General features: G+C 47.8%; 1 protein-coding gene and 1 long non-coding RNA gene across 2 annotated transcripts; both read left to right on the top strand.

Annotated features, from left to right (window-relative positions):
• Nucleotides 1-25: 25 nt before the first annotated feature.
• Nucleotides 26-7,111, top strand: LOC148981838 (uncharacterized). Its single transcript, XM_089127418.1, has 2 exons — nucleotides 26-361; nucleotides 557-7,111. Exon 2 carries the CDS (start codon nucleotides 1,202-1,204, stop codon nucleotides 7,109-7,111), a length of 5,910 nt encoding a protein of 1,969 aa, XP_088983544.1. The 5' UTR covers nucleotides 26-361; nucleotides 557-1,201.
• Nucleotides 7,112-7,286: 175 nt separating this feature from the next.
• On the top strand, nucleotides 7,287-7,878 carry LOC120482078 (uncharacterized). Its single transcript, XR_016155316.1, has 2 exons — nucleotides 7,287-7,622; nucleotides 7,818-7,878. It is a non-coding gene; the product is annotated as an uncharacterized LOC120482078 (long non-coding RNA).
• The last annotated feature ends 7,023 nt before the right edge of the window (nucleotides 7,879-14,901 follow it).

Genomic DNA, 14,901 nt, shown 5'->3' with positions numbered 1-14,901 from the left:
ATTGACAGGGGAAAGAGAAGTGTAGTTGGCCAGTATCAGTGTTTTATTATGATTATCCTGTTTTTTATATTCTATTTTATGAGACTTTTATTTTGACATGCTATCTGTAGGGGGGACTATATTTTCTCTGTGTTCGCACACTCACACGCTCACTCATGAACGGTGTAAACGCGGGAAGGTATGATATGAAACAATGCATGTCTGAGGTCGAAAAATATTAATGTAATCTTAAAATAAAATGTTAAGTGTTATTCCTTTGTTTGGCAGTAAAGCTAATTCACGAAGTTTGTCCAAGTTTAAGTTAAATGGTGGCAGAAACCCCCCTGGATCACTATTAGCACCCTTTGATATGCGGAGCGAGGTATGTGGTTCATTGTAATGTACATTTGCATACTAATTCATTTAATATGTTTATGTAAATGGAAATGAGCTTCATTTTGTGATGATTGTTGCCTGCTTTGCTGTTATCTATCTGATGCTAGCTTTCTAGCATATGTGCATTTGTCAAAGGATTATTTGTATCAAGCTAAACTGCCTTTGTTATTTTCCTTTTAAGTTTTCACGGTGTTGATGCTATGCACACTTGTCGGAATAAAAGTGCACCCGTATGGAAACACTCCCAAGCCTGTTTATTCCAAGTTGAAGGGCTGCTACAGTGAAAACTCGTCGCTGGATGTGGAGTGAAATTCAACTTGACGTTAGAAGGACTGCCACCCGCCATTCTGTGGACAAGGCTGCCACCTGCTGTTCAAACGCTGTCACGTCAACCGGTACCCAGGCAAGATCGGTCTATTTCGTTTGCTGATTGCTGCATAAAATCACAGGGACTCTTTGACTGCGAACAGTGATGTTTATTTAATGGACTGAAGTCACCTTTTATAGATACTGTAAATGTTTGATGTTTTGATGTAACCATACACGTGAAAGGTGAATATAAAGATACAGAAGGGTAATTTAATTAAAAGAGAAAAAGGAGAGTTATTGAACTAACTGAACCTGTTAAAGGTTTAATTCATTCCTGGGTAAATCCTTTGATAGCATTCATTGCTAAGCTGTTTGTGTTAGCCTACATTTTTATTAATGATAATCGCCCAGTGCATGTTTGATATTTAACATTGGTTGAGTTATTGAGCTATATTTCAGTAATTAAACTATAAACCAGTAGTTCAATTTAACCAAACAGCATCACAACTTCAACAAGATGTCACTTAATGAAGAAGAAGCAGCTAGCACACATGACCTACCCATGAAAACCAATAACCCACAGGCCGTCAGGTCTAGTTCACGCGAAAGAACATTTACAGAAAAAGGATTAGAGTTTCGCAAACAGGAAGCTATTAAACACAAGAAGGAATTCATGAGAGCTTATGGCTCCTGGAAAGAGGTGGCAGGAAAGGTTAGGACCACATTAAAATCATTCTGTTCTAAAGATGAACTAAATAAAATGAGAGAAGAAATCCAAATTCGACACAGTGCAGTAAGTGAATGTTATGAGCCCATTCAACGCAACCACAATGCCACCCCGGACATTGTACCGAAAATGGATGCTTGTATAGCACTCACGGTAGAGATCAGTGAAATAATAGAAATACGGCTAAAAACTGTAGATGAGGTCTTCAATCCAGAACTTGAGAAACTACGAGTGAGGATGGCGCTTAAGAAGGATGAGTATGGATCCGTTTTCGGACACACAAAAACAGACACTGTGCTCTCTCCAGAAAATTCAATCCACTCACAGGGCTCAAGCAAACATGTAGATGCGGAAGCAGAACTCGCAGCGCAACAAGAGAAGGTTAAAGCTGTATACCAAATACAAGCTCAAGAAGAAGTTCTTAGCAAGTTAGAAGAAGAGAAGCAGCTGGTTCTTAAAAGGTTGGAAGAAGAAAGGCAAGTAGCTCTTAAAAGAATAGAGACAAACATGCGTCAGGAGAAAAGGAGATTACTGCAAATTCAAGCAGAGTCAGAAGTAAGAATAGCAGAGGCTAGAGTAAACGCATACGAGAGCCTTGAACATGATTCCAGAGAATGGCCAAAGGAGACGGATCTCACAGTTGGATTCAAAAGCCAGCTTAATCCAAAAGCCATCGCATACCAGCCTCCTCAAGCACATGCTAATGTGCTAGCATCTCCTGAGAAAGATGACCTCACTCGAGCACTCATTAACTCACTCAGTATGAACCGCCTGCCTGCTCCTGAGCCACCAAAGTTCTCTGGCGAAGCCCTAAAGTATGTAGACTGGAAGATGTCCTTCATGGCCCTCATAGACCACCAGCCTCTCCCAGCTCATGAAAAAATGTTCTATTTAAAAAACTATCTGAGTGGAGAAGCACGTAAGGCTGTAGAGGGATTCTTCTTTAGAAACTCAGAAGAAGCATATCAGGGGGCCTTAAGAGTCCTGGAGGAAAGATACGGAAACCACTTCATTGTGCAGAAGGCCTTTAGAGACAAGCTCATGAAATGGCCCAAGGTTGGTCCCAGTGATCCTGCTGCACTTCGAGAGTTTGCTGACTTTCTGCAAGGATGCGTTGAAGCGATGCCTCATGTGAAAGGATTATCCATCTTGGATGACTGTGAAGAGAACCACAAATTGCTGAAGAAATTACCAGACTGGATCACACGAAGATGGAGCAGAGTCGTCACGGAAAGACTGGATGAATCCGGTGATTATCCAAGCTTTTCCTGTTTTACAAGGTTCATCCAGAAGGAGGCTCGGATAGCCTGTAACCCTGTCGCCTCTCCACTTCTGATCAAGGCCACAGATGACAGACAGCCCAAGAGAGCTAGAGCACTTCACACAAACATTAAAGGGAGTTATCCCACGGAAAAGGTTGAGAGAGTGTTCAGCACCAAGTCAAGGCCACCTTGTCCTATCTGCAAAGATGAGATGCACGGCGTCGTAAAGTGCCCTACCTTTGCAGCAAAATCTCTGGAAGATAAGAAGACCTTCATACGGGAAAACAATTTGTGCTACGGATGTTTGAGAAAGGGACATAACAGTAAGGATTGCAAAACGCGACATTCTTGTGGCATATGCAGCAGACGTCACCCCACCTGTCTACATGAAGAGAGAGAGAACCGGTCTGTGGAAGCAAAGGAGAAACAGTACACTTCCACAGATAAAGGCACTAGTCAGGAGGAGATCAAGGTGACGTCCCATGCAGTGACACAGCGCATCTTTGCCACATCAAGCATCGTCCCTGTGTTTATGTCATCTGCAAATGAACCAGAGAAAGAAGTTATAACGTATGCTCTTCTAGATACGCAGAGTGATTCTACATTCGTCTTGGAAGACCTTCTAGAAGAACTGAACGTGGAGACTAAACCAGTACGACTCAAACTGAGCACCATGACAGCTGTTGACACACCCATCGCAAGTAAAAGTGTCTGCGGTCTACAAGTTCGAGGACTACAGTCCGGAAAACAGATTCTGCTACGCCAAGCCTACACTCGTGGCTTCATTCCGGTCGACAAGTCCTACATCCCAACTTCAGAAACAGCGCTGCTGTGGCCTCATTTAAAGCATTTAGCAAACAAACTCCCGCTGTTGAAGGACTGTGAGGTAGGACTGTTAATTGGAAGTGATTGCCCTTTGGCGTTAGCCCCCCAGGAAGTCGTCATAGGAGGCGAAAACGATCCTTTTGCTCAGAGAACGGAACTCGGTTGGAGCATCATAGGCTCATCCAATCCACATCTGGATCGCCAGGGAAACCAGAGGTTCGTCCATCGAGTGACAGTGAAGGAAATACCAGCGCCATCAACCATTGACCTGCTGAAGGTCTTGGAATCAGACTTCAATGAAGGGAAGCATGCAGATAAAGACAAGTATGTGTCACAAGATGACATTCGCTTCATTCAGCTCCTGAGTAACAACATAACTCAAAGGAAAGATGGACACTATGAAATGCCCCTCCCTTTCAAGAGCACAGAGCCTCCTCTGTTACCAGACAATAAGAAGCTTGCAACAGTTCGACTGCAGCATCTAAAGAAAAGATTGAAAAATAACGAGCGATATAAAGAACAGTACAAGGCCTTCATGAAAGATATGATAGAGAAAGGTGACGCAGAGCCAGCCTCTCCTGCAACAGGACAGCAGACTACGTGGTACATACCACACCATGGGGTGTTCCACCCCAAGAAGCCAGAGAAGCTACGGGTCGTATTTGATTGTTCAGCGAAGTTCCGTGGTGTCTCACTAAATGATACACTTCTAACAGGTCCTGACCTGATCAACTCTCTCCTTGGAGTGCTCTGTCGTTTCAGGAAAGAGGCTGTAGCCATAATTTGTGACCTAGAGAAAATGTTCCATCAGTTTTACGTTTCACCTGAACTACGGAACTACTTACGGTTTCTCTGGTGGGAGGATGGAGACCTTGAAGCAGAGCCTCAAGAGTATCAAATGGCTGTGCACCTATTTGGCGCCGCTTCGTCACCCGGATGCGCCAACTTTGGTCTGAAGTACCTGGCACGCCAACACAAGGAAGAGTATCCATTAGCATCAGCCTTCATTGAAAAGAACTTCTACGTCGATGATGGGCTTATCAGCGTCCCCTCCGTAGAAGAAGCAAAGAAGTTGATCGCTGAAGCACGAGAGCTGTGCAAGAGAGGAGGTTTGCGTCTACATAAGTTCAATTCAAACGAAAGGTCAGTTCTGGACTCTGTGGACCTAACTGAGAGAGCAGTCACATCTGAACCCCTCGATCTGGACCTAAATGCAGCTCCAGCAGAACGTGCTCTTGGTATCCAGTGGTCCCTTGAACATGACACCTTCGGCTTCAATGTAAATCCACAGACCAGGCCCCCCACACGTCGCGGCATATTATCTGTCATTGCTTCTTTGTACGATCCAGTCGGATTCGTAGCTCCGTTTATCTTAACCGGAAAGTGCATCCTCCAGGAGCTGTGCCGTCGAGACATTGGGTGGGATGACCCACTTCCCGAAGACTTAAGCCCACGGTGGGAGAGATGGAAGAGCGACCTACAAAGGCTTAATGAAGTCTCAATACCAAGATGCTACCAACCGCAAGGTTTTTGCAGAATTGTCTCGAGGGAACTACACCACTTCTCAGATGCCAGCAATATAGGATATGGCTCGTGTTCCTATCTGAGGAGCAAGAATGAAGTTGGTGAAGTTCACTGCAGCCTTGTGATGGCAAAGGCTAGAGTTGCACCTACAAAACTTACAAGCATTCCGAGATTGGAACTTTCAGCAGCAGTGGTCGCTGCAAGATCAAGTGTCATGCTGAGAAACGAGCTGGATATGCCAATCAATGCAGAATTTTTCTGGACTGACTCGCAAGTTGTCCTGGCTTATATTAACAATGAAGCCAGAAGGTTCCATGTCTTCGTTGCCAATCGTGTGCAAATGATCAGAGAACACACCAGCCCCAGCCAGTGGCATTACATAGACACAATAGAAAACCCTGCTGACCACGCGTCGAGGGGTCTCAATGCAGTAGACATCTCCACAACAAACTGGCTACCAGGACCCAAATTCCTGTGGGAACAAGAAATACGTCCAGAGTTTCAGCTCACTCCTGAGTTGCTTGTTGGTGATCCTGAGGTCAGGTCAATGCAGGCGTTTACAACTAAAGTAGAACCTTCTAAGTCTGACTTTCTCAGCCGTCTAAATCGATTCTCCTCTTGGTCAAAACTCCTGAAAGTCATTGCAAGAATCAAGAGGCTGAATTCAAAGCAAACTCGTCCTGGTGAACCTGTAAGTGTGGAAGAGCGTGAGAGAGCTGCCGAATCAGTAATGAGGCTTGTACAAGAAGAAGCATTCTCCCAAGAGATTAAGATACTTCAGAAGGGAAAGGGTCTTCAAAATTCCAGCCCTCTGTTTCACTTGGATCCCATCTTAGAAGGCGGAGCACTTCGTGTTGGTGGGAGACTAGGTCAGTCATCCTTAAGCCTTGAAGTCAAACATCCTTTGATTCTACCCAAAGGAGGACATATTACCAAGCTGATCTTGACTCACTACCACGAGAGGATCTGTCACCAAGGACGGAATCAAACTCTAACAGAACTTCGAGCCAATGGGTTTTGGGTCATCGGTGGAAGTAAGTCTGTTGTTAAGCTGATACACAGATGTGTGAAATGCAGAAGACTCAGGCGGCCTGTGGAAGAACAACGCATGGCAGAGCTTCCTAGGGAACGGGTAGATGCCTCTGCTCCCTTTACATACTGCGGCATCGATTGCTTCGGCCCATTCATCACTAAGAAAGCCCGCAAAGAGCAAAAGCGCTATGGCTTAATCTTCACTTGCCTTGCCTCTCGATCTGTTCACATTGAGATGCTTGAGGACTTATCCACAGATTCATTTATCAATGCCTTAAGATGCTTCATCAGCCTCAGAGGAGCCGTTCGTCAACTCCATTGCGATCATGGAACTAATTTTGTGGGAGCTAAAAATGAATTCAAAGAAGCACTGAAGCAGTGTGACACTAAAACTATCGAGAGCTTCCTCGCAGAAAGCCAATGTGAGTTCATCTTCAATGCTCCCTCAGCAAGTCACGCTGGCGGCGTCTGGGAGCGCCAGATTCGGACTGTCCGTAATGTCCTAAATGTCACATTATGTCAATACTCAGGCAGACTCGATGACTCTTCCCTTCGAACTCTGTTTTATGAAGCAATGGCCATTGTGAACAGCCGTCCATTAACTGTAAATGGGGTAAATGATCCTACCTCGCTCGAGCCATTAACTCCAAACCACCTCATACTGATGAAGTCCAAGATTGCCCTTCCACCGCCTGGCAAATTTGAGAAGGAGGATGTCTATGCAGCTAAAAGGTGGCGAAGAGTCCAGTACCTCGTCGAACAGTTCTGGAGCCGGTGGAAAAGAGAATATCTCATGAACATCTCCACACGCCAAAAGTGGCATACGACTCGACGGAACCTTAAGGTAGATGACTTGGTCATTATAAAGGAAGATACCCCTAGAAATCAGTGGCACCTGGGACGAGTGGTTGAAGCCACACAGGAGAGTGATGGACTAGTGCGTCGTGTCAAGGTGTTAGTAGGAGAAAGGACGTCAGTGAAACAAGATCGCCCTACTAAACCTTTGATAATAGAAAGGCCCATTCAGAAACTAGTTCTCCTCCTCGAGAGTGATTGATCAGTCTTACTGTTTACACCTTTATCCCCTCGTGACATAGGTTACTCTCAGAGCCAAGTAGTACTTATCTGCACATATCTAGAAACACTGATACAGATTTAAGACTCAAGTATGAGCCGTTCAGCCAGGTTGATCCTTTTCTTCACTCTTCATAACATGAGTGGTGTGAGTGTAGTTGGCCAGTATCAGTGTTTTATTATGATTATCCTGTTTTTTATATTCTATTTTATGAGACTTTTATTTTGACATGCTATCTGTAGGGGGGACTATATTTTCTCTGTGTTCGCACACTCACACGCTCACTCATGAACGGTGTAAACGCGGGAAGGTATGATATGAAACAATGCATGTCTGAGGTCGAAAAATATTAATGTAATCTTAAAATAAAATGTTAAGTGTTATTCCTTTGTTTGGCAGTAAAGCTAATTCACGAAGTTTGTCCAAGTTTAAGTTAAATGGTGGCAGAAACCCCCCTGGATCACTATTAGCACCCTTTGATATGCGGAGCGAGGTATGTGGTTCATTGTAATGTACATTTGCATACTAATTCATTTAATATGTTTATGTAAATGGAAATGAGCTTCATTTTGTGATGATTGTTGCCTGCTTTGCTGTTATCTATCTGATGCTAGCTTTCTAGCATATGTGCATTTGTCAAAGGATTATTTGTATCAAGCTAAACTGCCTTTGTTATTTTCCTTTTAAGTTTTCACGGTGTTGATGCTATGCACACTTGTCGGAATAAAAGTGCACCCGTATGGAAACACTCCCAAGCCTGTTTATTCCAAGTTGAAGGGCTGCTACAAGAAGAGTGAAATAAAGCTTGTTCCCTTTCGTCCTGGGAACGGAGACGTGTCGTCGGGGAGTTCCCTGACGAATTGGGATCACGTTAGGGAGCCTTATTACCTTTGATAGAATGAAAACGAGCCAATAACAATTGGCATGCAATCTATTGCATTCCGTGAGCCGCCTACAAGCGGTTAATATAAAAGTGGAAGTAAAACATTGCATAGACGCTTTTTACTTCGGAGCCTCTCAGTAGTCTGTGTGCTGCTGTTCCTTACCTTTTGAAGAGAAACGAGTTGAAGAAAGAAGACTCTTTGACGGCTGCTGGTGTGACGGCGCTTGTGTGATCAACGCAACTGAGAACAGCACAAGGGCTTGCAGTTTCACCCGGTAGTGTCTGCCGCGCTGATCCCGCGGTGCTTCGGCGCTTCAAAGTGCTTTTCTTCTTTTGTTTTCCTTCTGAAAGAGCTCCGCAGTGCGTTCGCGTCCTTTTCAGGATGTCGATTCGCCCGTGCGTTTCTGGATGCCGTCGACTTCTCCCTCAGGCTGATGGCCACAAACAGTGCTTCACGTGTCTGTGCTTAGTGCACGCTGAAGCGGCGTTTGTGGATGAGTCATGCTCTCATTGCGGGAGTATGACTCTCGTGTTGCTTTGTTCGAGACTGAGAACCCTTAAAGGGGCAGTCCCTTCAAATAATCTCCGATCTAGTTTGTCTGCCGGTTCAGTTCAGCTACTTCGCTGATTCCTGTTGGTGAGCGAATGAGGATCACTGTGAGAAACGCGACTGGTGAAAGATCCCGTCGGGCGCCTCACGCCACTAGCTGCACGCTGCCATCGGCGCTTCCGGTGCAGCGGTCGGAGCCCCCACGGGCGGTTCCGGTTTTCTCCTTCGGCGCACCGTCTGAGGATCAGAGGTCTATCGCGGCATCGGAGGAAGAGCGGTCCTCTGGTGATGGCTCGGCGGCACTGCCCCCTTCGGGTGTGGTAGCGTCAGTTGGGTCTGATCCGGAAATGGCTGCTATGCTCGAGCGGGCGGCTGCGAATGTCGGGCTCGTGTGGAACCCTCTGCCGGGTCCCAAACGTTCACGGCTAGATGATTGGTGTCTTGGGGCGGGTCGTGCTGGGGCGGGGCGACCTTATTGGCGTCCCTGGCGTTCAGGCAGAGGCAACCTCACTCCTCCTTCCTCACCACTCTGGACAGCGGGGCGGTGCACGGGTACGAGGGAATCCCCCCAGTGGAGCGGTCTATCGCGATGCAACTGTGTCCGAGGACCGCTTCCGCCTGGCGGGGTGCCCCTTCACTCCCCTCCCGCACCTGTGGGTTTTCCTCTGCTTTCCTGAATCGGGCGATCCGAGGGAGGTCCAGGAATCTGCTCTACAAGGGGGTGCCTCAGCACACCTCCTTCCCCCGGGGGAGGGCCGGGCGGAAAATCTTTTTAGCTGTTCTGCCGTTGACCTCACGGTCAGCGGTACCCAAAATATCTATAGTAGAGCATTTTCCTCCTCCTTTAGGTCATCTTTGGTCGAGACTGGTGGGCACACAGTCTCGACCAAAGATGACCATCCACTGCCTTACTCCACCCAAGAGGGTCCGAACGGCAGTGGATGCCGTCTCCGAGCGGCATTGCTCTCGTTCCCCTCTTCCTGGTCTGCAGATAGCAGCGACGCTTCTTCGGTTGCGTCGCTCCTGTCGGCAGCTGGGCCGGAGGGGCAGAGACCAGCTCACGAGGAGGCAGGGCCTCGTGCTTCGTTTCTTCCCCTCCCCTCGCCACGGTGCGGCCCGCAGCAGAAAGCCCACGGGCTCCCTCTGCCGTCTGCCCCCCGGTGGAAGCAGGTTCCTGGCGAACTTCACGCCCAGACCCCGCTTCCAGTGGTTACTTTGCCACTGGAGCCGGGTCCCTGCCTTCTACCTCGCTGCCCCTCCGCGGGTATGCCAGTGGTTCGGGTGGGCTCGTTGGGTCGGTACCTGGAAGTCTGGTGCTTCCGGGTCCGTCCCGATAGCTCATCCGCACCATTCGGTTTGGCTATTCAGTTTGCACGCCCGCCTCCCGGGTTCAGGGGCATTCACCTGTGTGAGGTCAGTGGACCGCCCCTGTCCTGTGGAAAGAGATCGATGTCCTGCTGGCGAAGGAGGTCCGGGCTCTATAGCCCCTACTTCATTGTACTCAAGAAAGGCGGTGGGTTACAGACAATCCAGGACCTGCCAGTTTTGAATCGGGCCCTGCACAGTCTCCCGTTCAAGATGCTCACGCAGAAGCGCATTTTCGCATTTTCGTCCCCGGGATTGGTTTGCAGCGTTCGACCTGAAGATTGGTTTGAAGCGTTCGACCGCGACGGCCATGGTTCCCCTGAGAGAACAAGTCGTTCGCATTCTCAAGTGCGATCACAGGGACATGGTGCTACGCACCTCAGCCGGTTGGGGCTTCAGGTCAAATGGGACAAGAGTAAACTTTGCCCCGTGCAGAGGATCTCTTATCTCGGTATGGAGTTGGACTCGGTTGCCCAGACGGCGTGCCTCACGGAGGAATGTGTCTAGTCAGTGCTCACCTGCCTCAGGTACTTTCGAGGCAGTAGAGCAGTTCCACTGAAACAATTTCAGAGGCTCCTTGGGCATGTGGCAGCCGCAGCCACAGAAAATCGCTCGGCCTGTTACATATGAGGCCGCTCCAGCACTGGCTTCACGATCGAGTCCCGAGGTGGGCGTGGCAGAGCGGCACGTTCAGGGTCAAAGTAACCCCACACTGTCGCCAAACCTTCTTCCGCATGGCCGGATCCTGAGTTTCTTCGGCCCAGAGTGCCTTAGTCCAGGTTTCCAGGCATGCTGTGGTTTTCACAGATGCCTCTGCCATGGGGTGGAGGGCCACGTACAAAGGGCATGCAGTCTCGGGTCTGTGGACGGGGCCCCAGCTGCATTGGCATATCAACTGCCTGGAGTTGCAAGCAGTGTGCTTGGCTTTGTGCCGCCTCAGGCGGTTTCTCAAAGACAAGCACATACTGGTCCGTATGGACAGCACAGCAACCTTTGCGAATATCAACCGCCAAGGTGGTCTACGCTCCTGCCGCATGTCGCGACTCGCCTCCCACCTCCTCCGGTGGAGTCAGAAGCATCTGAGGTGGCTTTGTGCCACTCATGTTCCAGGGGAGCTCAACCGTGCGGCAGACGAGCTTTCATGGTTGCCTCCCCTGCCAGGAGAATGGCGACTCCACCCCCAGTTGGTTCAGCTGATCCGGAGTGTTTGGAGTCGCACAGGTAGACCTGTTTGCTTCTCCGGACACGAACCATTGCCAATGGTTTTACTCTGTCCGAGGGGACCCTTGGCAGAGACGCCCTGGCCCACAGCTGGCCCCGGGACCTGCGCATGTATGCGTTTCCCCCAGTGAGCCTTCTTGCACAGACACTGTGCAAGGTCAGGGAGGACGAGGAGCAAGTCCTGTTAGTGGCACCATATTGGCCCACCAGGACTTGGTTCACGGAACTCATGCTCCTCGCCACAGCCCCTCCTTGGCCGATTCCTCTGAGGAAGGACCTTCGTTCTCAGAGACGGGGCACTCTATGGCACCCGCGTCCAGACGGCTGGAAACTCCAAGTCTGGTCCCTGGACGGAACGCGAAGGTTCTAGGTGATCGACCACAGGCAGTGGTAAATACCATCACTTCTGCTAGAGCTACCTCTACGAGGCATCTACGCTTTGAAGTGGAACCTGTTCGTCGAGGTTGTTCCTCCCACCAGGAGGACCCCCGAACTTGCCTGATCAGAGTTGTGCTTTCTTTCCTACAAGATGGGTTGAAGTGTTGGCTGTCCCCTTCCACCCTCAAGTGTTTGTTGCAGCAATAGCTGTGCATCACGATGTAGTAGAAGGTAAGTCCATGAGGAATCACGACCTGGTCATCAGATTCCTCAAGGGTGCTAGGAGGTTAAATCCGCCTCGTGCTTTGCACTCTGTACCCTCTTAGGACCTAGCTCTGGTACTGCGAGCTCTCCAAAGTCCTTGAGCCTTTGCTGACAGCACAGCTGAATATCCTGTCCATTAAGACAGCGCTCCTGTTGGCATTGGCCTCTTTCAAGAGGGTCGGGGATCAGCTGGCTTTTTCGGTCAATGAATCGTGCCTAGAGTTTGGGCCGGGCCTTTCTCATGTTATAGTGTGACCCCGCCCTGGATATGTGCCCAAGGTTCCTACTACTCCCTTCGCGGACCAGGTAGTGAACCTGCAAGCGCTGCCCCAGGAGGAGGCAGACCCAGCCCTAGCTTTTCTCTGTCCAGTCCGCGCCCTGCGGGTTTACATTGACAGAACGCAAAGCTTCAGGACCTCAGACCAGCTCTTTGTCTGTTACGGAGGCCAGCAGAAGGGGAAGGCTGTCTCTAAGCAGAGGTTAGCTCACTGGTTAGTGGATGCTATCACTGAGCGTATGAAGCCACGGGTGAGCCATCCCAGATTGCGTGCTCACTCCACGAGAGGTGTTGCCGCCTCCTGGGCTTTGGCTCAAGGCGCCTCGCTGTCAGACATCTGTAGATCTGCGGGCTGGGCGACACCGAACACGTTCGCTAGGTTCTATAGCCTAAGTGTGGAACCTGTTTCCTCACGAGTACTCCCTAAGGCAAGTGTGGTGCGAGGAATAGGTTGTGTCGGCTTGCTACGCCACTCCGTGCCTCAGCCGGATACGTGCGTCTTCTGCTCTGTTGCCACCCTACGTCGGTAGCCTCGGGAGTTCCTACTTCACCCCTCCGGTGCCTGACGCGGTAGACTGACTGGCGCCAGGTCTACTACCTCTAAGGGAGTTGTTGTGTAGACTGAGTGTTATGTCCAGTGGTCTCTTCGGTGACCCATTATGCCATGTGCAGTCCAGCCGTGTCTTCCCCTTGACAGACTCGTTCTGTCGTTCCTGTTGTGTACGCCCCATTTCCCCTTGGATTGGGACTACCTCAGGGACTGCCATATGTTTCACTATCCCTTGGGCTAGTTCATATGTGTATTCCAGGCCTTCACCCAGGACGAAAAGGAACGTCTCGGTTACGTATGTAACCCTCATTCCCTGAGTACAGGGAACGGAGACGTGTCGTCCCTTCGCCATGTTGCTTTACCTTCACGGAGGTCTGGACTCTGTTCGGCTCCTCAGCGAAAAGCGTCTATGCAATGTTTACTTCCGCTTTCATATCCGCGCTTGTAGGCGGCTCACGGAATGCAAAAGATTGCATACCAATTGTTATTGGCTCGTTTTAATTCTATCAGAGGTAATAAGGCTCCTAACGTGATCCCAATTCGTCAGGGAACTCCCTGACGACACGTCTCCGTTCCCTGTACTCAGGGAACGAGGATTACATACGTAACCGAGACGTTTTGTTGTCAAAACTCAATAATGACATTTTTAGCTGTCGAAATAGCTAGAGAATAATAGAGTATCTTGCTCTATTTGTTTACCACTAGTGCATGCTGATGACATTTTATTCTTCTATACTACTTGCATCACAGACTATGATTCAATAAGTATTATCATTGTACAGTCTACATACATGTCGTATCAAAGTTTATTTCATGAGTGCAGTGTTTTGTAATGATCTAATAGACCTTATGCACCAGAGAAACGTGGGCGCCGCCATCTTTAGAATATCGTCTTTGAACTTCCGTTTTTGCGGTCGCTCTGTATATTTCTGTGGCATCGCTGTCGAGGAGTAATTAGCTGGTGAAGTGGATTTACTTATTGTAGAGCTAACAAAAGTTATCATGAGCATTGTAATGTTTATCATAAGCATTGTAAAGCAGATGTCTTAACAAATGTCGACCGGGAAATTTTTTACGAGCAGTTCATTCATACCTATGCAAGATCGCTATGAAAATACAGACCGGAAGTCAAAAGACAATGAGCACAGCGCTGAAAAGGGGCGGGGCTACATAAGGTCTATAGGATTGCTGAAATAGTACAGTCTGTTGCAGGCATAAGACTGTGGCTGAAGTCAGTTGTAATTTTCTTTACTGTGTTTTTCATCTTTTCTTCAGTGATTCTGCTTGTTAACAGCAGGTGTTCATCAATAATGCTTAATCATCACTCAATTAATCACTTTATTACTGCATTAAGTCCACTCTTGAATGTTCTTTGTCCACACGGAGACGCTTTTTGATGTATTTGTAAAAAAGATGTCTCGTATTGCTGTGTCGTCCAGACGGAGCCGCGGTTTTTAGGAGACTGAAATCGCTATTAATTGGGGTCCCATTGTGGATGAATGTGAAAACCACACCCATGTGTTTTAATCTTAACAGCCAATCAGTATATTTTGTGAAACGATGATGTCATCACCCCTAGTAAGAAGAAACAGATAATGACATCCCTATTTTATCTCATGTACGTAATATGATGTACTTTATTTTCGAGAGTAAGCACTGAGGTCCTCCCTATTTTTCTCCTTTTACCCAATGCCAAGCACACACAGCACGATTTTAGCCCAGACTTTCACTCGCAGACGGTTTTGTGGAACAATGCCTGAAATCTGAGGCAAATCGGTGCTTGTTTACATGTGAAAATTGTGTGTACTATAAAAGACGCCATCTAAGAGAAGCGCCTTAGAAATAGAGTATCTTGCTCTATTTGTTTACCACTGATGATGTTTTATTCATCTATACTAGATTCTTGCATCGTAGACTACGATTTAACAAATTTTTTTTTTTTTTTTTTTTACGATTTAACAAATTACCGTAATCGTACAGTCTACATATACATCATATCTATGTGGTTTACAACAGGTGTTCATAACTAATGACTGAAACTGTTATTTTTTTAAACCGGGTCCCATTTATTTGGTGAAACGATGATGTCATCACCCCTCATATCGATCCTTTTCAGAGAACGCTACGCCACGTAACAACAATTTACAGTGTATGTATTCATATTTTCTTTCTTATGCTATGACATTTGTCTGTTGTCTGATTAGGATATTTCAGATTTTGTACCAGGCCATTTATGGTTGTTTAGTTCTTGAAAAATGAAAAGAAGCTACTGAGCCTATTATCT

This window comes from Pimephales promelas, chromosome 3 (genome assembly GCF_988280905.1).
Source record: "Pimephales promelas chromosome 3, fPimPro1.hap1.1, whole genome shotgun sequence".
NCBI classification, from domain to species: domain Eukaryota; kingdom Metazoa; phylum Chordata; class Actinopteri; order Cypriniformes; family Leuciscidae; genus Pimephales; species Pimephales promelas.
The sequence above is the reverse complement of the archived record's forward strand: the minus strand, read 5'-3'. Positions and strand labels throughout refer to the sequence as shown.

Coding starts and splice junctions, on each gene's coding strand:
- LOC148981838 (XM_089127418.1), top strand. CDS start 1,202: ATGTCACTTAATGAAGAAGAAGCAGCTAGCACACATGACCTACCCATG.